At 33.0% G+C, this 25705-nt stretch overlaps 1 protein-coding gene across 2 annotated transcripts in view; it reads right to left on the bottom strand.

Moving 5' to 3' along the window:
• The window catches only part of KIFAP3 (kinesin associated protein 3), a 112884-nt gene that overhangs the window by 71461 nt on the left and 15718 nt on the right, over nt 1-25705 (bottom strand). The window contains exons 6-10 of one of the 2 annotated variants that reach the window (XM_006097756.3): nt 24344-24443; nt 22704-22828; nt 19791-19889; nt 16953-17131; nt 7846-8008 (exon numbers count right to left, since the gene is read on the bottom strand). In XM_006097756.3, the coding sequence (XP_006097818.1) occupies nt 7846-8008; nt 16953-17131; nt 19791-19889; nt 22704-22828; nt 24344-24443 (666 nt within the window). The remainder of the gene's footprint in view (nt 1-7845; nt 8009-16952; nt 17132-19790; nt 19890-22703; nt 22829-24343; nt 24444-25705) is intronic. The other variant, XM_023761590.1, reaches the window with a different exon arrangement.

Below are 25705 nucleotides of genomic sequence, written 5' to 3'. Positions count from 1 at the left end.
ATCCAGAATTTATTGTATGCAGCCATCCCTCTGAGCTCAGGGTCTTCCATCTTCACAATCCTACACCATGTCATGCACTCCCCAACCCCTTCAAAAAGCACCAAAAAAAAAAAAAATGACTCTAAGATGTGAGTTGCTGATGTCCAAAGAGCAAGGTAAGAAATGTAACTAAATGTCTAGAATTAAGAGAAAATAAGGGTTATCCTAGGGTAATGGGAGTACTTGGGTCATGCCTAGAAATCCAAAAAGAAGATTAAGAAAATATAGTTTGGCAAAACCAAATATGTCTTCTAGCTGCATTTAAGAAGCTAATTTAAGACTCCTTGTGAATTATTATTACCAGGAGTGTTTTCATTTAATAGGAATTAAAAGCTTTAAAGGAACGCTCTAATTCAAAGTGTGCTCTGAGGACTCCTGAAGGAGATCCACGAAGTCACACCATTTTAACACAACACTAATATATTATTTTCCTTTTTTAAACTCTCATTTTTTTAAAATAAGAGGCTACATGACATGCTATACATGACATAATGATATATATCACAACAGATTGCTAAGAAGATATTCAAGCCAGCTGTTGTCTATTAAGCCTCACTTTCTTTTTAGAAAAAAAATTACTTTTCATAAAAATATTTATGTCCACTTGTAGCAGGTTATTTTTAAATAAGTATTAATTTTTTATCAGTTTTAATTTTGAAGACCATAAATATTCATAGATATAACTCCTCATAATTAAAAGCTCTTGGGGGATCCTCAATAATTTTTAAGAGTGTGAAGGGGCATCCTGAGACCAAAAGTTTGAAAACGGATGTGCTAACCACTGAATTCCTACTATCTCTTCATAAACAGGGGAGACTTAGAAAATACCAGCAAAATTGTGGAAAGTGGTCACTGCCTGTAATTTGCAGGCAGCTATCTAATCTCCTAAACATGAGGTTGGCTGTGCCTATTCCATTTTTAGTTTAACAAATGATAAAATTCATATATGTCTGATGAAACATGTATATTTTATAACTTTTAAATCTCTTTGAAATCAAGTTAAAAATTGAAAAGCTGGCATGAAAACTGAGAACATTACTCATTTTAAAAAACAATTATCATTCACAAAGAAAAAATGTAAACAAACTCAAAATTGTCTAAAAGAGTTCACCAGTGAAATCTGGTAGTTTTAAAATAAAATTAAATATACACTCTGTAATACACTGTCTCTATTGTGTGATATTTACACTTTATGCATGAACCAATGTCATGATGAAATAGATTGTTGCAAAGAACACATTTCTACTGTACGTTTATTTATGCTTGCTTCTATGCTAATCATTTCCAAGCACATCAAACAATACTCAGCTTAAGAAATATCCAGCTAAAGCAACTGAGAGTTGCAAAAACATTATTTGCCTAGTGCATCAGACAAAACGCTAAAAAGATTTAGTTTTCAAGCTGCTTTTGAAACACTATCAGTGCATTCTCCAAGGAACTGAAGAATACAGTGTGACAAGGAATTTCCTTGCCATCTCCCAACCCAGGATACTCTGACATAAGGAAGCACTCCTGAGATACATCAAGGTCAAATGGCTTTAGGACTTATGACAAGAAAATGTATTTTTAAATGATCTGATTCTTAGATGAGCCAAAAAAGTCTTTAAGCACTTTAAAAAAGTTAATTCAATATCATAAAAACCTGAACAAACTGTCTATCAATTGGATAAGTTAAAGCCAAGGTTTCTAGGTCCAATTCAATTTGCATATAATTACATTTGCTATGACATAAACCATTGGCTATGATAGGTGTTCCAAATGAAATCATAAAGTTATTAGGTATAAGTAACTATGAAAAGAACCGAAAAGATTTGTAACTGAACTAGGCAGAGATAACTTTAGGATCCTTATGAATAACATATCAAAAAATAAAATAAGAAATGAGTAATTTTGGCGGTATTTAAGAAAAGAAAAACAAAGGAATATTTCAATAAAGGTTTTCTATAAATTCAAATATAACTTTTGAAACATTTCAAGAGAGAATACCATTCTCTATGTCTCAGAAAAGCTAAAAACTCTTCAAATCAACCAATTTCAAGATTAAGTCTGAGAAAGAAAAATTTACATAATAATTTCTAAAATTTCTTATTTCTCTTTGTGTCCCTGATGTCAAAGGAATAAAAATTCTTAAATGAAATGCTTTATATGATAAAATAATATTAAAATAAATTTTGGCAATATTGAATTACTGTTCACTCAGAGCCTCACACGGCAAAAGAGCTAAGACATAACAAATTCTCCTTTGCCTGTAATAATTATTCAGATCTCAAAACCTTCCTCCATTACATATATATATTTTTCAGTTATTCAGCAATTTTCACAACAGCAGGGGTCGCAATGTACTAGTTAAATGTTTCAGGATACAAGAGAAGGAGATTAAATGTTCACACAGCACAGCTTTATTGGAATCTGAAAGATTCATGATTCATTGTACTCTAGTTAAAGTAATCTATTATTAAGTATAAAAAGATTTTTCAGTTATGGGGTCCCCAAATAATACTAAAAAACCTACTTAAAATCTGATAGCATTTCCAGTTGAAACAGCATCCCTTAAAAGTCACTTGTGACAAGTTCTACCACATATATAGCCCTACAACAGTGCTTTTGCATTTTTTGCATCTTTTAAAAAAATAACTTCTATATATAAAATGGGTAATTCTTTAATTCAGTCACCTGTCAACATGAACATATGTTAAACAATGCATTTATTTCTAATGAAATAAATGGCCACTCATATTCTACTGCCTGCTCTTTAATTCCTTCTCCATGACTACAGTGAAGAAAATGCAGCCCGAATTCTTTAACTATTTGATTTACAGAAGTTTTTTCCACTTCAAAAAAAATTTCATTCCCATGTAATAACTCCAAGTATTTGTCAAAGAATAACCTGGAACAATTTAGATGATCAACTGATCAACACATTAAAAGTCCAGCAGAGACAGTGATAGTTCTGAAGATTTAAAGGGAAAGAAGTCTAATCACTCCCTTCGTTCAATATTTTTCAACTGAACATAGAAATCAATCAGAGAACATAAAATCAATGAGTAAGTCATAAGTAGAATTAAAAAATAGAAAATATAGAGCATTACACATAGAAATGGTAAATATGTCTTTGTGAACACTTAAAAATTACACTGTTAAACTAAATATATAATATAGATAATTAAAATATATAATATAGATAATTAAAATATGTATATTAATATACACATATGGATATATGCACATACATATACACATCACATCACATACACGTGTGAGTATTCAGATGTAATGTAAAATATATCTTACTATAATCTGGGGTAAAAGATGTTTGAAAGTCTCTGCTCTAGATGAATTATTTCCTATTCCTTTAAAATCTGTTCTCTATAATGCTTCCTGACTACAACATCTATATAATCGTAATGGTAAAAGATTAGATATATTAAACATATCATTACTCAATTGAGAGGCTTAGTTTATTGTGTTAGGAGTTAATGATTTAATTTTCCACACAAGTAACATTTACACTGACAAATGTAAAAATGACCATCCTAATAATTACTTATCAGAAAATCATTTATACACTGAATAATATTTCTTTGAACATAGCAGAGAGCACAATCAAGCAAAATGGGTTTCTTCACAGTCAAAAGAAATGTTGCAAAGTCCATGCAATAAACATCACTAGGAAGAGAACATTATTAGGAAGAGAACCCTTCGGGCATTCATTTGGAATTCATTTTTAACAAAGTATACACTTCAAATAAGTTCAGCTGTTGGTTTCCAAGACCACAGGAGATTAGAACTATATTTTTAGAGGAGAGGAAAATTGCTGCTATGAAATTGCTGCTAGTGCAGAAGAAATGAGAAGTGACAGCCAAGGACAAGAGGGGAAACAGGAAAACTGCATATAAAAATTAAAATACATGGCATTCAGGGGCCATTCAACAAGGGGAAATACTTGAGCACAGTAACATCTGTAGCCTTGTATAATAAATTATCTCCAGAATTGCAAACCTGAATCAATGATAACAAAAGCAACACCTAATACAGAGCACTTGAACCCAGGCCCTCTGGCTCCAAAGCCTATAGTTTTAACTAGTATACTATACTCTTCTCAATAAAAATTTAAATTATGTTCATGTCATTAAGGAAAATTTAAGAATATATTTAACAAAAGAAGGATGTAATCAATTTGAAAAGACCTGCATATAAAATCGTATAAGCATGGAAAACTTTAAAAAAGACCCATTTCTAGCTATTATTTGTATTCTGCGTATTTTTATAGTAATTTAACATATGTATAATTCCCTAACATTTACTGCATTATCTCATTAACCTTTCCCTATTAATATGTACAATTATTATCTATATACTGGAGATGAGAAAACTAACATATGGGTTAAGTAATTTGCAAAATATCACATAGCAAGTAAGTGATAACAACAATATTCAAAGTCATATAGTCTGGCTCCATAATTCTAGCTTTTAATTAGTATGCTGTGTTACCTACAGTTGCTAGTTATAGTACATACGGCAGTATTTGCTAAATTGTCTCACAGTGTATTTTTTAAGAGATTCTAGTTAATCCTGGAAACCCAGCTAAAATTCCAAAAATTAAAAAAAAACACACCTTTTACGATCATTAGGCTGCTTGTTACCAATGTTCCAGTTCTAATCCTCGCAAGCACTTATCCAGCCCCTTAAAGTACAGCATGGCCACGTGACTTAATTTCATCAATAGAAATGTAAATAAAAATATTTATCACTCCAAGTGGAAGCCTTTAAGAGAAGTTTGCAATTCTCCATTTTCTTGTTCTACCAGTCTGTGTCCTTGACTGATGCTAACATGGACCAGCACTGTCCACTCATCCATGCAATATGAGCAAGAAATAAACAACTGTTGTTTTTTAAGCTACTAAGATCTGAGGGTTGTTTATTAATCATCATAGCCTTGTCCTCCTGATATATTTATTAGATAGATTTTTCCTAGGAAGTGATGGATAAAAGGGGCCATCTTGGGGACATGATAAAATAAAGTTTACAACATGGTTTTATGTTCCAAAAGTTCATATTGAATCAGTTACTTGGAATTTGGAACATTTTTTTTTATAGGCTCACCTTATAAATATCTTACAGAAGCTTATTAAAACCCATAATTTAAAGAAAAAAGAGTAGAAAATAACAGTGCCATTAAAATAATTAAATTAAAAGAACTAAGTAATAGATGTAAACTTGTAGACATTTTGAAGCACTTCACAGATGTTGAAGGCACTATTCCTTCTCTAGTGTGTATTGATTTTTTGTTCAATATGGTCATTTTCTCCCTTTCCTTGACCCTGGAAGATCAGTAGATACTCTCTCTGCTTATGAATGACTACCATTGCTTCCATGGCTTGTAAGTGGAATGAAAAGGAAGAACTAAAGAAAGTTATTAAGTGACAGGAGAAGAGTTGACTTTGGGTGGTGGGCACATGATGCAATATATAGATTTTGTACCACAGAAACCCACACCTGAAACCTACATGTTCATTTTGACCAATGTCATCTCAATACATTTAATAAAAAAAAAAGTTATTAAGCAAAAGATATATGAATATTTGAAAAAAAAGAAACTGCTTAAGTTAAATTCACTGACTTGTGAGAAATAAAATAGAGGGATACTTGTTAATAAGATATGAAATGAGTATTCTGTAATTTCCCAAAAATTTCTTTAAAATCGTGTTTCATAAAGGTAGGTGACTGAATATTGAACAAACCAAAGAGATTATGAATTCTTTCAGGATAAGGACTATAATTTATTCATCTTCATACACTGAGAATCTGACCGAACATTTGATATATAATTCTGCTAGATTATGATAAATGGAGGGTCACATCATTAAATGCAAGACCCATCAATTTTACTTCAAAAAATATATTTTTTTATTGATTTAAGAGAGGAAGGGAGAGAGAGAGAAACATCAATGATGAGAGAGAATCATTGACTGGCTGCCTCCTGTATGCCCCCTTCTGGGGATCGAACCCTCAACCTGGGTTGTACCCTGACAGGGAATTGAATTGTAACCTCCTGGTTCAACCACTGAGCCACACCAGCCGGGCCATCAATTTTACTTTTAAAGTTTTTCTGTTTCTTCACTAATGTTTGTATTGGTTCCCCAAAAGCAAATCTTGAAAGTACTCCTCAACATAACTTCTTCTAAAATGTGTAATAAAAGTCCTGTGCAATATTTGTGGATTTACCAATTAACCAAATATTTTTGGATTGACTAATAGATTAAAAGTTTCCTATTCTGAGAAAAGAGCAAGAAATAAGTTAAAACTTATTTTTAAGCCCTGGCTGGTATGTTCAGTGGTTAGAGAATCGGCCTGTACACTGGAAGGTCTCAGGTTTGATTCCCAGTCAAAGGTATGTACCTGGATTAAAGGTGCAATCCCTGGCCCTGGTCAAGGTGCGTGTTGGGGGCAACCATTCAATGTGTGTGTCTCTCTTTCTCTCTCCTCTTACATCTCCCTTCTACTCTGAAGAATCAATGGAAAATATATTCTCACTCCTCAGGTGAGGATTATAAAAAAACCAAAACAAAAAACAACAACCCCAAAACAACTTTTTTTTAAAAGCAGACTTGGAGAACTGGATTTTTAAATTATAGCTCTGCATAGTCTATTTAATCATAGCCCACTTAATATCACTATACATAGTAGTTTACAATAGTAGTTAATAAAGCCAACTTTGGCAGCAGGTAGCCCTGAGTTGGAATTTGAGCTCTGCTTTTTATCAGCTATGTAATCCTGAGTACAGATCTCAGACATGGATTCCATGAGATAATGTAATTAAAGCACAGAGCTAAATGACTGGCACAGTAAATGTTCAATAAATGCTAATAATAGTATCACAAAGAAAATAATGATGTCAACAAGAGATTGCATTAAGAGATACTAGATAGCAAAGAATAAACGTATTTTTAAATCATTCCACTACTATCCCACTACTATTGGAAACAGTTACAAAATATTTGACTCTATGGAGAACACTACAAAACAAGAATGAAACTTCAGTACTGAAACAAAGGAACAGTCTTAAAAGACAAGTGAGAATTAGCTTTCTGGTTAGTAAAGGCAGTGGCATCCCTGGTAGAAGGAAAAAGCACATGAACAGGCACATAGGCATAAAAAGAGCTTGTTTAGGGAACTCTGAGGGCTCAGCAAGGACACAGTATACAGCATGTGCTGGGAAGTAGTAGTTGCCTGTAAAGACAGACACTGAACAGATCAAGATCAAGGGTGAATAATACCCTGCTAAGAAGCACTATGTAAAAACACAGAAGCGTTAGCACCTGAATCCATCCTTGCTATGTAGATCTCTTTCTAACAGCTAAAAGGAAAAATGTATCATCAACTGAATCCTCCCATACAATATTTTCTAACTCACACTATATAAAAATGCCCTTTTTTTACTTAATGACAAAAAGGCTCACCAAATTTGTGTAGTTGTCAGGAGTATTTTAAAAGTATGGCAGCATACAAGAACTTAAATGATACCTGCTTTTAAAAAAAATGAAGAGAAAATAATTTTCCCTCTTGCTTCCCTGTGTAGTTGCACATTGATTTCACTTTCACATGGGTAAATGAAGTCAGAGTTAACATTCCAGTGCATTCTACAGCACCAGAGGAATCCTGGCATGTGTCATTTTTCATTCAGTGTTCATTTTTAAGTTCCCAATCAAAGATTATATATTCAGCTGACTTTTCAACACACTGCTCAATTTTCTAATGATGTTGGAAATTCCAAGCAACACTATCATGAATTTTTAAAAAGCATACCTAGGAGTGCAGTGAGTTTGGGGAGCAGTCCAACTTGTACCATCTTATTCCTCAGTCCTGTGTCAAAGGACAGGTTTAATAAAAGTCGGAGGGTGATATTCAGCAGGTCTTCATGTTCACAAGGTACCATTTTTACCAGTTTTTCAACAATATCCATTTCCACCTATGTAAAATAATAATACAAATGCAGTGAGGTTCTGTTGCACAATAAGACAAAAAAAAGATTATAATTTTTTCATTGTATCCTAATTATGTTAAGCTATATACTCATTTTAATCCACAAACTTCTCTAAAAGCACACTTTAAAAAAATTTATTTATTTTTATCTTTATTGTTGAAAGTATTACAGATGTCCTCTTTTATTCCCCATTGACCCCTTCTGGCCCCTACCTTCCCCCCACCCCAGGCCTTCACCACACAATTGCTTGTGCCCGTGGGTTATGCATACCAGCATACACGTTATTTGGTTAATCTCTTCCCACCCATCCACTACCGCCTTTCCTCTGTTCCATGCTTCTATGTCTCTGGATCTATTATGCTCATCAGTTTATTTTGTTCTTTAGATTCCACATGAGTGAGATCATGTGGTACTTGTCTTTCTCTATTGGCTTATTTCACTTTGCATAATACTCTCCAGGTCCCTCCATGCTGTCTCAAAGAGTGAGATCCTTCTTTTTTACTGCTGCATAGTATCCCATGGTGTAAATGTACTCGAGCTTTTTTCATCCTCTCATCTACTGATGGGCACTTGGGCTATTTCCAGATCTTAGCTATTGCAAATTGCACTGATGTGAACATAGAGGTGCATATATTATTTCTGATTGGCATGAAAGCAAACTTTTGAGGCGAAAATATACATTGCCACATCATCCCTTCCTTCCTTTACATAATAGCATCAACTAGAGGACAAGTTATACCAGTTTCTTGAAAATACATGGGTCGCCACCTACTAAGTGCCAGCCCTGTGCTAGAGCAAACAAGATCTAGTCCTGGCCTTCAAGGATTGCAGTCTAGAAAGAGAACAGAGAAATGGAACAAATAATTAAATACAATGTGATGAAATGGAATGCATAAAGTGCTCTGGAAGTAACATGGAAGGAAGCACTAAGCTACTTAGAAGAAAAGACTTCAAATTAGAAACAAAGTTCTTTAAAATGTGTAATAATTTGCTCTCTGGTTAAGAGAAGAGAAAGCCAGTGGTCAGGCACTAGGGCATAAAAGCTTGTTGAGAGATGGCTGTGCTTTGGATGACTACAATACAAAGTATATGCTGGAGAGTGGCAGGTGCCCAGGACAGACACTGGACAGATCACAAAAAGCTTTTACTGCTCCATTAAGAGGTTTAAATTGCCCTATAGGCAGTAAAGTGCCCAGAATGGTTTTTGGTTCAGACGGTGATATGGTCAGACTGAGTAATATACAAACAAACATATCAGTACACACACACACACACACACACACATACAAAACACACACACACAAAGATACAAACAAATGCTTATGGTACACTGTATAGGTAGAGATTGAAGGTAAGTGCTGAAGAATATATTGCCTTGTGATTAGGGTTTGAATCAAAGAAAGAACATAAAGATTGAAGAGGAAAGACTCATTTGAGAGGTATTTAAGAGATATAGTCAAATCACATGAATGATCAATGAAGAAGAGGCGCTGAAGATGACTTTCAGGTTTCTGGCTTGGTTCAATGTGTTCGGTGATTATGACTGTGATTCATTACAATGAAAGGATGCAAAGTAAAATTAGAAAAAAGGCCCATGGAGGCAAAGTCCAGAGAAAATCAGGTGTAAGCTTCCTAGAATCTTCTCCCCACAGACAAATACAGGATGTGCTCCAGTGTTGCAGTGAGATTGAGATTTGGTGCCCAAGATTTTTACTGGGGGCAAGTCACATAGGTACCTTCTACCTAGCTCAGACTAAAATTCCAGACTCCCAAAAGGAAAGCAGGTGTTCAGCATAAACCACGTTGCTTGAGCAAACAACTTAGGCACAGTAACCAGCCTTATGAGTTAGGAAACAGTGAAAACACTCCATAAATCCAAGACACCAGTGATGGCCCACCTTGTGAGAGGGCCTATATAAGAGCAGTCTCAGGCCCCTTTTCCACACGGTCAATAAAGAGGATGTAGGTGCCACTAACTAAGCTTTATAAGTTGAAAAATAGGCGTATGACAAGAAGAGCAAAATTATTTTAATTTTTGTCATTTTTAATTTTAGGTGACTATTCAATGGATCTTGGGAAATCTTGTAAAATTCAGGAGAGCCTGGTTTACGAGTAATATTTGAAACCTTAGGACAGGGGTCAGAAAACCATGGCTAGTGTGTCTAATTTGGCCCGACAGGTCATTTAATTAAACCCAAGAGCTAAAGCTAATTTTCGACTTTTACCTTTTTAAATGGTTGAAAAAATTAAGAGTATTTCTTGACACATAAAAATTATTTGAAATTCAAATATTACAGTTTCCATAAATAAAGTTTTATGGGAAAACAGCCATGCTCATCCTATATAATAAAAGCCTAATATGCTTTTATTATTGGTCCGTTCAACCAATCAAAGTGTAATATGCTAATGATAGCCAAGGCCACTCAACCACTCGCTATGATGTGCACTGACCACCAGGAGGCAGACGTTCCGGCTGATAGGTTAGCTTGCTGCTGGTCCGGCTGATCAGGACTGAGCGAGATGGGCCGGACACGCCCTGGAGCCCTCCCGCGGTCCCTCCCCGGCTGGCCAACCTCTCGTGTCCCTCCCAGGCCCTGATCGTGCACTGGTGGGGACCCTTGGCCTGACCTGCGCCCTCTCGCAATCCGGGACCTCTTGAGGGATGTTGGAGAGCTGGTTTTGGCCCGATCCTACAGGACAGGCTGAGGGACCCGAATTCGTGCACTGGGTCTCTAGTTTGTTTATAGACTACGCATGACTGCTATCATGCTCCACCAGTAGGGCTGAGTAGTTATGGACAGAGGCTGTATGAACTGCAAGCCTAAAATATTGACTACTTGGTCATTTACAGAAAAGGTTTGTTAACCTCCCAACCATAGAAGATTATAAAATTGCATCAAGGGAGCTTGTTTTAGAGTGTGAAATCACAGAGGACAGACCTGATTTGGTAATGTAAGCCCTGTATTCACATTTCTTAAGGTAGCAATCAGAAAAATTTGGTTATAAAAATATCTCATATCTTTATTACAAAGCAATGGCTAAAAATGAGAGCAATTCTATATAACTACATAATTTTTTATCATTACCAAAATGTTTATGAAAAATCTTGCTGCACTTTTTCTTTTAGTAGAGGTATAAAGCAAGCATTTATTTCTACCACCTTTTCCATATCTTTATTGCAACTGTTCACTGACCTTGTAAATGCCACATTAATAATTGAGCCCTAGATATACTTTTCCCCTTTCATTCCATCCCAGGGAGTAACCTAAAATTTTTAAAATGCTAAATTGACCAAACAACAATTTTGCCTTCAGAACTCTATCTACTCTCCATGGTCTCACTGCTGTTATATCTGAGAGCTCTTCATTACAAAGGACAAATCCATCTCCAAAGACTCACTAATTAGGGTCTCTCTTTTTCCTAGTTTAGTCTGTTAAAGAGGGTGGGTCAATCATTCATTTGTTAACTGCCAAAAACAATTTCCACAGAGGCCAGTGACAAATACTTGTCACATTTATACGAAACTGTGGCTCTGTCACTAGCTTCATTGATTACAGTAAATAAATTCTTTTCCAGATTTATTTCTTTATTCATTCAATGAATATTTCTTAAATAAGCCCTGGATATATATGTATGCATATATATGAACAGGAAAGAAACAGTTCCTGACTTCATGGATTTTATACACCAGAGGGTGTGAAATACAGCAAAAAACCACAACAACAATTATACAATTATTTAATTGTAATTGTATAACTATTATATACGAGAAAAAAAAGAGTACTGTGAGATTGAACCTGAGATCATCTCAGTGTGAGTTGTTGTCAAAGAAGGCTTCTCAGAGGAAAAATAATCTTCAAGACGAACTGATATTATCTGAGGTATATATCAACCTAGAATTCTGTACTCATACGTTTGATAGCATAGATGAAATGCATAAATTCCTTGAAAAACACAAACTACAACATTACCACTCAAAAAGAAATAGATAACGTAAATAGTCTTAATGATATTAAAGAAGTTTAAAGAAAGAAAACTCCAGGCCCAGATGACTTTTTCACTGGTGAAGTCTATTAAACATTCAAGTATAAATAATGCCAACTCTACACAAAACCCTTGCAGAAAAATTGGAAAGAAAATGCTTCCCAATTCATCCTATGAGGCCACATTTATCATAATAGCAAAACTAGCCCATGGCATAAGATATCTTTGTGACCTAAGTTAGGCAAAGATTTCTTAAGTACAACACCATCAACTAGAAATCCCTCATAAACATAGATACAAAAATCCTCCTAATATATTACCTAACAAAATATAGTCATGTATAAAAAATACATCATGATCAAGTGGTGTTTATCCCGTGAATGTGACCAGCTCAACATGTGAAAGTCAATCAATACAAATCCCTGTACCAACAGTCTCAAGAAGAAAAACTATTATCATTTCAACCAATGCAGGAAAGGCATCTGACAAAATCCAACATTCATTCATAATTAAGTCTCAATAAACTAGGAATAGAACAGAACTTAAACTGATAGAGTATCTACGAAAAACCTAGATAACATTATACTTAATAGTAAAAAACATTGCTTTCCTACTAAGATTAGTAACCAGGCAGGAAAGCCCATTCACAGAATTCCGTTTTAACATCATATTAAAGAGCCCCTCTCTAGTAGCATAGGAAAACAAAAAGGCATGCAAATTAGAATGGAACAAGAAAAACTTTCTATTTACAGATAACACAATTTTCTACTTAGAAAAACCCAAGAACATACAAAGAGTAACTACAACTAAAAAGTGAATTTAGCAAGGTCACAGGGCACAAATATACAAGAATCAACTATATTTCTATATACTATCAATCACAACATATGGTAACTAGACTTACTGCAGTGATCATTTTGTAACATACATAAATATCAAATTTCTATGATGTACAAAGAAACTAATAGGATATATTAATTATATTTCAATAACAGATCAACAATGGAAAACTAATTTCTTTTATAAAAACTACAATTTTTAAACTACATTTTTTTTTTTGCTAAAAACTGAAATAATGGAAGAAATCAAGAAAGACCTAAACAAATGGAGAGCTATACCATGTTCATGGATTGGAAAATCCAATGTGGCTAATATATTGAATAGATATTATTATTAACAATAGATTCAATGCAATCCCAATCAAGATTCTAAGATTTTTTTAAAGAAATAGATTGGGTATGATTCTAAATGGGCATGAAAAAGTAAAGAATATGAAATAGCCAGAATAATTAAAAAAAAGAATAACAACATTTGAAGCCATGTACCACCTAATTTCAAAACTTACTGTAAAGCTACAATAATCGAGACAAACACATGGTAAATGGAATAGAAAAGAGAGAGTTCAAAAATAGAACCACACATATATAGCCGACTGATTTTCAACAAAGGTACAAAGGCAATTTTAACATGGTGTAAAGGCAATTCAGTGGAGAAAGAATAGTATTTTCAACAAATGGTACTGGAACAATTGGATATCCATTTCAAAACATGAATCTTGATGCATACCTTGACCCATATACAAAATTAACTAAGGATGGATGGATCACAGACTATAATAAACAAAAGAGCAACAACACAAAGCCTACTTGAAGAGAAAGTAGGAAGACATCTTTGTGACCTAAGTTAGGCAAAGATTTCTTAAATACAACACCAAAATACCAACCATTACAAAATTCTTTAAAAACTGGACATTATAACAATTAAAACCTTCTGCTCTCACCCAGCCTGCGTGGCTCAAGTGGTTGAGTGTTGACCTATGAACCAGGAGGTCACGGTTCAATTCCCAGTTGGGGCACATGCCTGGGTTGCGGGCTCAATCCCCAGTGCGGGGCATGCAGGAGGCAGCCGATCAATGATTCTCTCTCATTATTGATGTTTTTATCTCTCTCTCCCTCCCCCTTCCTCTCTGAAATCAATAAAAACAAAACAAAACAAAACAAAACCCGCCTTCTGCTCTTCATAGAAGAATGAAAAAACAAGTCACAGAAACTAGGAGAAAATATCTGCAAAACGTAAATATTCAAAATATGACAAAAAAACTCAAAATTTAAGAAAAAAAGCAACCCAAGGAATATATATCCTCTATGTTGTTACTATTAAAATCATATTCTAATATGACTTATTACCTTCTTGTTATACTGTATTTTTTTAAATATATATTTTATTGATTTTTTACAGAGAGGAAGGAAGAGGGATAGAGAGTTAGAAACATCGATGAGAGAGAAACATCGATGAGAGAGAAACATCGATCAGCTGCCTCCTGCCACCCTCCACTGGGGATGTGCCTGCAACCAAGGTACATGCCCTTGACTGGAATCGAACCCGGGACCCTTCAGTCCGCAGGCTGACTCTCTATCCACTGAGCCAAACTGGCTAGGGCTGTTATACTGTATTAAAATATAAAATCTCAATTTAAATTATTAATTAAAATATTTTTAAAGTAAACTAAATTTCAAAATATATAACTCTAAAAAGCAAGGTCAGTATTAGTTCACATCAACACTAAAATAAATACGTTATTTAAATAAATAATACAACCTCACAAATAGATCAGCCATCCCTCCCACCACCCCTTTTAAATAAAATTGCCACAGGCTTCATCTGTTACTAATTATATTAAGTAATACTGTTCTTTTGAAAAAGCAACACTACACACTGGTGTTATAGAAAACTTAATAATAATGTAACCTGGAGAGTTTTTTAAAAAAATTAATTTGTATTTCCATTGCAGAAAATGGAATGTAAAATTGCCAGGTAGTCCAACCAGATAGTTAAACTAGACACAGCCTTCTAATCATGTCTTTCAGGTTTATAAAAGCTCAATCCCTAAAGCTAAATTTAGTAACTGCCTCAACATGAAATGCCCTCTTAATTATATATCTATAAAATGGAATGTACGGTAATTGTTTTATTAAATGTTCTATGTAAAGTGTCAGCTTATCAACAATCAGAAAATTTCTTTCAGCCTTTAAGTAATTCTTTTTAGTGTTTCTGGCAGCTATTTAAAAATTGCTTATACTTAAGCTTGCCAAAAAGTTTTTAAAAAACAACAACATAAAATAAAGACAAAAAATTTTTGCCTTAAAGGCAGAGATAAAGAGCAGGAAACATGACCTGGAGATATTTGAGCAAATTACTTAACCTCTCCAATCCTCTGCTACTTCATCTGCAAAATTAGGAGGTAATTCACTAAATCTAAACATGGAGGTAAGGTCCAGTCAAGCTCTAAAAATCCTGATGCTATACAATGCCCTTAAATAAAATGCACTTCTTCCACAATAAAAGATGACATGCATATCATCTACAGCAAAAATCTGGCTAATCATTCTTATGCATGGATTACCTTTCCTAAACCTTGTTTTTCCTCTTTAATAAAAAATGAGGTTTGATGAGACCATTTATATTCTGAATCTATGATCTTACCAGAAAATAATTTTAATAATATTCTTGAGGTAATTTTTGATTGAATAAACATATAAATATTAATTTAATCAACAAAAACTAGATACACACTGATGATAAATCAATTTAAATTTGTGAACTTAATCTAAATACATAAATGGAAGACTATACTTCAATTTAGAGCAATGGAAAGCAACTATTTACCACATTCAAATTCCTCAGCAGTATACACATCACCATGTCATCATATTCTTCTTAAATATAAGGTTAATAAGTTTAAAAATGTTTTTGATTAATTTCTCTTAAGTAAATTCAGTCTTAAAGCAATATCAGGCATACAGTGATCATCAATAATTAATACTGATAAAGATGACAGATACTAAACATCTGTGGATAAAATAAAATTTCTTATATTTCAAGTATCAGAATTGAAGGCACTTAATAAATTTGATAAATCGGTCAGGTTTTCAAAGAGGTGTGTCATTTGATAAACATAAGCTACTTCCTAGTTCATTTGTTTTAAAAGAAGAAAAAAAGAGTAGGAAGAAATATTGTATATTTAGACTATCTGAAGAAGAATTCATTTATACCAATAATACATAGTAACATAATGACTTATATTAGCATATAGTTCTAAAATGGTTCTCAATAGAGTTCAGACCAATGAACCAATAATTCCATTTTTAGGACTATATCACAAGAAAATAATCAGAAATATGGACAAAGACACATGTACAAATGTGTCCACTGAAGTTATTTATAATAGCTAAAATTATAAACTTAAATATTGGAAATCAAGGTAAGGTTAATGTCTGATCTATTTTAAATGTAACATTGTTGTAACAAAGACTTTTAAATAACATAGCAAAGGCAGGTAATTTTATTCTATCTTTATATATTTCTGTACGATGCATATTTTCAGAAGGAGAAATAATATACAATTAATTTGTATGCCTCAAAGACCACTGCAATAATTCAAACAAGAAATGAAGAGGGTATAAAGAAAGCGGGCATGAACTGGTACAATAGCACCTGGAATAGAAAGAAGGGATATTAAGGAACAGAATCAATAGCTTATGCCTACCAACTGGAATAGTAAGTGAGACAGAAGAGATTGGGCTAAATTGAAATTCCACACACAATATCTGAAATGCAGGAGAAAAAAATACTTTAGGGGAAAATAATATAAGGGCAGATAACTCTGAAGCACAATCTTAAGTTTAAATTACTTTCTATATATATACTGTTTAATATGAAAACATTCATTCTATATAATATTAAAAAAGATTTTTATATTTTTCTATAAGCTTCAATTATCTAGAGTATTAAGTAATCTGAAATGTATTTCCCAATAAAGCTATTTAAGGGAGTTATTATTAAATTTTCATTCAGCATTATCTCAGTAGAGGGATAATGTGTTTACTTTTTATCAAAATATTCTAACTTGAAAATGACAAATATGGACTGTTTCCATGTAAGTTACCATATCATTTTTGTTCTCCATAAAAATGCTGAGTTTCTTCAAGAATGACACAACTAGAATAAGCAGCTCAAAATTGTCCCGATCAAGAGCCTTCACCAGCATGTGAACTATGTTCTTATTCCTCATCTTCAGTTCTGTGCGCGTATCCTCAGCAAGATTCAGAAGCAAATAAAGAGCAACTATAAAAGTAAAATAGATGAGATTGGCATATTGAATCAGCAATTTAATAAATCATTCCTACTCACTAAAGTAACAGACATAGTTCTTAGAAGAGAATATATTATTTTGAAAATTTTAACTAGTTATTAATTTATTCATTAGAAAACATTTATTGTTATTAAATGCTGTGTTATATAAAACACACACACACACACACATATATATATATATATATAAAATAACATTATCTATGAAGGACACAATAACCATAATAAGACAATGATTCATACCCTCTTGGAGCTTAGCATTTAACGGTAATCAAATGGAAATTAAAGAAATATGTTAGCAAATAATAAAATAGGCAGGTGGGGAAAAATAATTTTCTACATGTAGAAAACAAGGTAAAACTTCAACAACTAGGGGCTGCTATGTTAAAAAGAGCTATAATCCAAAATGTATTGTACAACTAAGCTGAATCTAAGGATTCTAAAACCTTTTTCATTTTCAAACTGATTTTGACAGTCACTACAGGAAATAATGTGTATGAAATTCAGTAATATAATTGTTATACTAGACAAAGTTGAAGTCACTGTCGACTAGTTCTAAGTAAAATTTCTTTTAAATATCTGTTATAAAAGTGACTAGGTTGTCATAACTCATATAATTGTTCCCTTTTGACAGTGAGAATTATGTAACAGATAATGTTTTACATTTTGCCTTGATGGACAGAAAGCTTCAGAGTTAAGACTTGAACACTTTCTGCCAGAATTATGTAGGCTACTATGGTCAATATGATCTTTTGGCTCTCCTATGGCCTTGATTTGATCCTTTTTTTAGTATTTAATTTCATGTATTCTTATAAACCATCTCTAAACCTTTATGAATAGAAAAAAATGTATGTATAAGTATGAAATATATTGAAATATATACATAAACATTAAATTTATTTAACAAACATTTGAGTTGGAAAGGTAATTCACAATAATTAAGTACTTGCTGTATGCCAGGCACTATACTAGTTGATATATACACTTGATCTTAGCCAAAAGGCCGAGAAGCGATGATACTAGTTGATATATAAATAGTAACCCATTTTTTTTCTTAAAGTGGCATCCAAATTGTATTTAGTCCACTTACATGCAATATAATAACTGATATATTTGGGTTTATATCTAACATATTATCATTTGTTTTATTTTTTAATTAAATTGATTAGGGTGACATTGGTTAATAAAGTTATATAGGTTTTAAGTATACAGTTCTATAATACATCATCTGTATGTTGCATTGTGTGTTTACCACCAAAGTCAAATCTCCTTCCGTCACCATATATTTGACCCCCCTTTAATCTTTTTTAAAAAAATATATATATATTTATTGATTTCTGAGGAGAAGGGAGAGGGAGAGAGAGATAGAAACATCAATGATGAGAATCACTGATTGGTTGCCTCCTGCATGCCCCCCACTGGGGATCGAGCCTGCAACCCGGGCATGTGCCCTTGACCAGAATCAAACCTGGGACCTTTCATGGCGCAGGCCGACGCTCTATCCACTGAGCCAAACTGGCTAGGGCCTCCTTTACTCTTTACTATCTCTCCCCCATTCCCCCTTCCCCTCTGGTAACCATCATATATATATGGAGTATTATCTATCTATAAAGAAAGAAGGATATCTGCCATTTGTGACAACAAAGATGGACTTTGAGGGCATTATGCTAAATGAAATAAGTCAGACAGAGAAAGACAAATACTGTAAGTTCTCGCTTATATGTAGAATCTACAATAACCGAATTCATAGAAATAGAGAGTAGACTGATGGTTACCAGGAGCTGAGTTGTGTGTGTGTGTGTGTGTGTGTGTGTGTGTGTGTGTGGGGAGGGGGGATGGGAAGACATTAGTCAAATGGTGCAAATTTTCAGTTATAAGATGAATAAATTCTAGGGATTTAATGTACACCATGATGACCAGAGTTAACATTATTGTATTGTATAGTTGAAAGTTGCTATGAGAGAACTTAAATGTTATCACCATAACAATAACAACAAAATCGTAATTACTTGAGGTAAAGGATGTGTTAATTAAACTTACAGTGATAAACATTTTGCAATATATACATGAATCAAATTATCCTATTGATACCTTAAACTTACACTATTATATGTCAATTGTACCTCAATAGTCAGCTACAAAGCAGAAATTGATTGTACACTTGAAAGCCCCAGATCATTCTCACTTTGCATCTTATGAATGAGAAACCATATTAGTGAACATGTAAATCTCTCAATAACCCCAGAGAAGACTCTATTTCATTAAAGAGAAATGTTACAAAATTTTTTATATGAATCTTCTATGAAAGCAACAAAATAATTCACTAAGTTTATTAGGGATTGAAAGACAAGATTCTTATTAATGAAAAGGTTACAAAATGGATTAAAGTCATCTCTGTGTAAATAAATAACAAGTATCTACACACTTAAAAACTGAGTGGGTTTTTTGTTGGAAAATAGTAGAGTAAAATTTAAAACATTATTACCCATGCTAAAGACACAAAATTTGTAGCATATTAAAATGTATAAAACTCTCAATTATTCTATTTCCTTTACCAATCTGACAAAAAATAGAACAAACTAAATGTAGAGTAAGCATTTTGCTGTATTTCTTAGTGTTTAAGAATTCGTACCTCGTAAAAGCTGTTCCTGTTTTACCACAAGCCCCTGGTATTTTTTAAAGGTTTTTTCATACTCTTTTCTCAAAGTTTGGTTTTCAGGGTCTTCATCAAGTAAACAAGTTAAGGATCTTCCATACTCATTGAAGCAAAGAAGAAACCCTACTGAAAAACACTATGAAGAACAGCGCTATTAAACTGTATGTGCAATATTATCCAGTTATTTTCTCTAATAGTTTAACTAAAATAGTATTCTCTGCATAATAATTGTGTCATAACAGGACTTCTTAACCAAGGGTTCAAGAATGTGCTTCGAGTGCTTGGGTGAACACATTTTTGGGCTTCACCAAATACTTGAATCCCCAGAAATCATAAGCAAATATTTTATGTATGTACACAAGTCTCTAACTTTCAACAGATTAGCAAGTGGGTCATGTACCAAAATGATTACTGCCTTAAAAATAATTTTGTTAATAAGACTACTAGATTCTACTTCAGACAGATGCCCAGAATAGTCAAAGAATGTCTATTAGGTTTAAACTTTTTAGCACCCTCTTCAGAATAGATGTCAAAAAAGAAATATACCAAAGTTAAAGGTAAACGAAATTTAAAAATTACATCTTATGGCCCAGTTGGTGTTGCTCAGTGGTTGAATATCGGCCTGTGAACCAGGTCACAGTTTGATTCCTATGCCCAGCTGAGGGCTCAATCCCTGGTGAGGAGCGTGCAGGAGGCAGCTGATCTATGTTTTTCATTAATGTTTCTATCTCTCTATTCCTCTCCCTTCCTCTCTCTAAAAGCAATAAAAAATATTTTTAAAAAATCACATCTTATGGCCCTCAAAACAGTCCGCTCGACACCTGCAGAAAACAGTTACTTTAGTCAGACTTCAAATCCCCAAGCACTTAAAAATAATTCCCTATTGAATGCTACTTGCATCAAAAACTTAAAACTTAATAAAATAGCAATATTTTAGGAGAAATGGCCAGAATTCTGATAGGTCATTTTATATTCCTTCAGTTATTATAATCCAGTGATTCTAAGACACATTTGCCCACATGGTAACATCTCCAGAATTTTGGATGTGTTTTATAATCCATGATGTGCCATAGTTTAATTGGAAGCATTTTTTTCTTCATTGGTTATTTGTAAATAATGGTACATCTTACAATCAATGGTATCTGATACTTATAGGAATATAATATGTCCTAAAATATCAGTTCTTATCACCAATCAAAATGTATAACTTAATGGTTGCTAAAAGTCCCATTAGTGGTCCTCTTCGCATCCCTGCAGTTTAAATAAATTTTGGGTGCATTCAGGAGACTTGGGACTCCAGAAATAATCTAAAATATTTAGGATTTTTGAGTTGTCCATGTGGTTTAAGGCAATATTTATCTAGATGTCAGAAGTTTATAGCACACACAGAAAATTTCTAAACCTTGAAAGATCCCAAGTAAAATCAAAGCTTATATGTGTGTGAGGGTGCATTTTTATAGTGTCTTAGGGATTCCATGATGGGGACATAAGAAACATATAACACTCTGCATAATAGGAATAATATTTTAACTTTTTAAAAGAAATCAATAAATTTTGGGTTGGAAAAATAAGCCGCCAGAATGGGTTGTTGATCTGCAAAAGAAGTCATATAAGGACAAACATGAATAAATCAGGACCTCAATCTAGAACAGTGATGGCAAAGCTTTTGAGCTCGGCGTGTCAGCATTTTGAAAAACCCTAACTTAACTCTGGTGCCATGTCACATATAGAAATTTGTTGATATTTGCAACCATAGTAAAACAAAGATTTATATTTATTTTTTTTATATATATTTTATTGATTTTTTACAGAGAGGAAGGGAGAGAGATAGAGAGTTAGAAACATCGATGAGAGAGAAACATCCAGGACCTCAATCTAGAACAGTGATGGCGAAGCTTTTGAGCTCGGCGTGTCAGCATTTTGAAAAACCCTAACTTAACTCTGGTGCCATGTCACATATAGAAATTTGTTGATATTTGCAACCATAGTAAAACAAAGATTTATATTTTTGATATTTTATATATTTAAATGCCATTTAACAAAGAAAAATCAACCAAAAAAATGAGTTTGCGTGTCACCTCTGACACGTGTGTCATAGGTTCGCCATCACTGATCTAGAAGAATTAGTTGTAGAGGTAATATGATAAATATCCTCACATATAAGAAATGTGATGTTGAAAAAAATATCCTATTCTATATTGCTTCAGTATGCAAGATTACAACCCAGGAACAGAAGTTATTGAGGAGTAGACTTTAGTGCAGTAAGCAAAGAACATTATAATAAATAGAATACCACATCACAAAATGAGCTAAATCATTAAGCAGTGACATTGTTAAAGAAGAGACTAAATAACCCATTTGTAAGGGAAGTTGCAGAAAAGACTCCTCTATTGAAAGATAGGTTAAAATAGATAATTTTTAAGGTTCTTTTCACAAGTTCTATCATTCTGCAGGCCTCTCAAATTTGTATGTACTAAGAAAGGAATTATTGTGCTTAATTAGAAAAATATAATTTAAAGCTAGGTTAATCACCAAATCCACACCCATTCCAATAAAAATCACAAAGAACTGCACAGGAAACAGTGGTGAGCCAGACTTCTGCTAACCAAAGGATCTTAGGAGGCATACGTGTAGCTACTTAGAGATTCACCAATTCAGTATCCAGACCACTAATTTAAGTCCCTCTATCTCATCAACTAATCAAAGTTAGATGAGATAAAAAGTATATGTCAAACTATATTCATTCTGACAGTTTCAATCTTCATCTTAACCTTTAAAACACTCTTGCATTTTTCATGTACTGTGAATGGAGAAAAAAAAATCCCATTCATCCAAAGCTCATAGCAATAGCCAACAACAGTGGGGTGAAATGCCACTCTAAAAGGATATCAGCTTTCTTCTTCTTAGAAAGTTCTTCTTGCCAAAGCTCATGTCTTTTTAATTCATGATCAATGATATTCATACACAAAGCTCCAATTTTATAGTGAGTGATAAGTCCATGAAACTGAGAAAAGCTTCAAAGAAGAGATTTTAGTATGTGATAAGTAATACATTTTGTGGGTTCAGGAAATTGTTTAGGGTAAACGCTGGTACAAACAACATAGAAAATAAATTTGATATACACATATCAATCAATAAATATAGAGCTTACTAGAAAAACTTGAAATTCTGAGATTCCTTTAATTATATTTTAAGATATTACTATTACCTGAAATGAAATTATTTTTAAGTTAGAAATTAAACAAAACACATTTATAATTAAAAACCATTTAAACTATTCAGATACCCTCAAAATAAATCTTCAGACTATCATCTAACAAAACTAATACTATAACAATACTGTTATTAAATAAAACTAATACCAAAGAATAAACTAGTAAAGTATTAGCAATCATATCCTGGCCAGTAGCTCAGTTGGTTAGAGCATCAACCTGATATGTCAAGATTACGGTTTTAATCCTTGGTCAGTGCCCATGCAAAAATCAACCAATAAATGCATAAATAAGTGGAACAACAAATCAATGTCTCTCTCTCTCTCTCTCTCTCTCTCTCTCTCTCTCTCCTCTCTCTCCCTCTTTCTCTAAAATCAATCAATAAAAAAATTAAAAATAATTATTAGTAATCGTGTTTTTTGCATGTTTCCTAGACCAGTAATGGCGAACCCATGACACGCGTGTTAGAGGTGACACGCGAACTCATTTTTTTGGTTGATTTTTCTTTGTTAAATGGCATTTAAATATATAAAATAAATATCAAAAATATAAGTCTTTGTTTTACTATGGTTGCAAATATCAAAAAATTTCTATATGTGACACGGCACCAAAGTTAGGGTTTTCAAAATGCTGACACACCGAGCTCAAAAGGTTCGCCATCACTGTCCTAGACAATTCATGATCCAAGTACTTATTCAGTAAATATTTATTTGCTAATTCTAGACACATTTTTAGATTAGAGAAAGGCAATTCTTTAGAAATTAGCTAGAGATTTTTTACAATGTCTCAAAAAACATCTTTCTAAAGAATATATGTGTAAAATAATACATGTGAATACATAACAGGTGTGTATGTAAATAATAACATTTACTGCACTTTGTCTGGGTCAGGCTTTATTCTAACAGCTACCTAAAAGGTGCTACTATTACTATCCACAGCTTACAGATGAGGAAACCACGGCACAGAGAAGTTAAGTAATAGAGCCAAGATCAAACAGCTAATAAATAGCAGGACTTAAATTCAAATCCAGTCAGTCTACGTCAAGAGTTCATACTCTTAAACGGTGGGTGCATGAATGGGTGGGTGTGCACACACGCATGCGCATGCACACATGTACATGCTTGGGTGAGTACAGACTAAATTAAAACAGAACAACGGAGAGGACAGAGGATAGAAAACAGAATAAGAGTTCAGAACAGAGTATGGGCAGACACACAGAGGACTAAGCGAACCAGTGATCTACAATCTAAACCAATGTCATACACAAGGAGAAATACAGATAGACTATTGCTTTTATTACCTAATTTTAATACTTACCTGGAAAAACAGAAAAAGATGTAAATTATGTTTGTGGCTAACTCAACACTTTGCTTCCAGTCTTCTCTCAGGACTCTTGCTAATGCACCAAGGGCAGTTTCTAGATAAAAATGGGACATGCAAATATAATCATTCGTCTTGCCTCTAGTATAAAGGGTGATTGGTTTTAAATGTCTGCTTATAAATAAATAACAAAGCTAAGATAGAACTGGGACAACAAAGTAGGATGCTTCTTTCCAACACAGAAAGCTATTTTTAAAATTGAAATCCAACTTTTACTTAAAAACTCATAACATGCAACTTTAAGTCTATTCCTGTATACAGAAAAATAAAATATGACTTAGATAAAGTAATATAAATATATTTTGGGTGACAATAAAATAATAAGACCATTTATTTCTTGAGTTGAATTTCCACTTGCTACAGTAGTATCCTTTTTTTCTTTTTTAACATGTGATTTAAGGTGTTTGTGAATAAGTAAAAAAAAACTAGAACAATTCTAAAAAAAATAATGGCAGTTTAGCAGGCTAACACTAGCTCCATTAAAGCAAATTAATAACCAAATAAAAGTTATACACAAAATAATAAGTCTAATATTTTAATATCATGTTAAATTGATGCCAATAGACATAAATAAAACAAAAATTTTTCGCAAAATTAGCTTCAGGGTAGTTTAATAAATATCCATGCTAGATTTTTATCATGAGAAAGGTGAAATTAATGAATTGATTAATGAGAATTACCACATATTAAGTAAACATAAAGTAATGAGACTATTTTCAAATTAGTGTTGCTATATGGCCTACCAATTCTTAATATAATAAATATTAAATAGAATATCTGTGTATTATATATAATTTATCATTTAACTTTCTTTGACACCCAGGATCTATTATACTCCATGGACTGCATTATCAGTATTTATCATTGTAATAGAAGTGTTCAATTTATTTGAGCTTCCAGGCTATTCAGATTATGAAACAATAAGAATTCACTATGATATTAATACACTTTGAAAGAATTTTTTTTAACAAACTAAACAATCATATAATGGCATTTCATGTTTTTCATATTCACAATGCAGAGCACATACTAGTATAATATATACTGGTCTCCAAAATCATTCTAGAATTAAGTAATTAGACAGGCAAAGTATATTAAGAGCAAAAGCTCCAAAAAGTCCTACTTAACAAAGAATCTGGACATTTCATCACTATAATCCAGAGGAAATAGGATATCATAGAATATACTTTGGAAGTGATATACTATAATACCATGATTTAGGCAAAGGTTTAGTGACCCACTTTTCAAATTTTATTTCATTTTTCTCTTTTAGTATAGAACAGAGAAATATCTCAATGA

Source organism: Myotis lucifugus, unplaced genomic scaffold (assembly GCF_000147115.1).
Source record: "Myotis lucifugus unplaced genomic scaffold, Myoluc2.0 scaffold_211, whole genome shotgun sequence".
NCBI lineage: Eukaryota > Metazoa > Chordata > Mammalia > Chiroptera > Vespertilionidae > Myotis > Myotis lucifugus.
The sequence above is the reverse complement of the archived record's forward strand: the minus strand, read 5'-3'. Positions and strand labels throughout refer to the sequence as shown.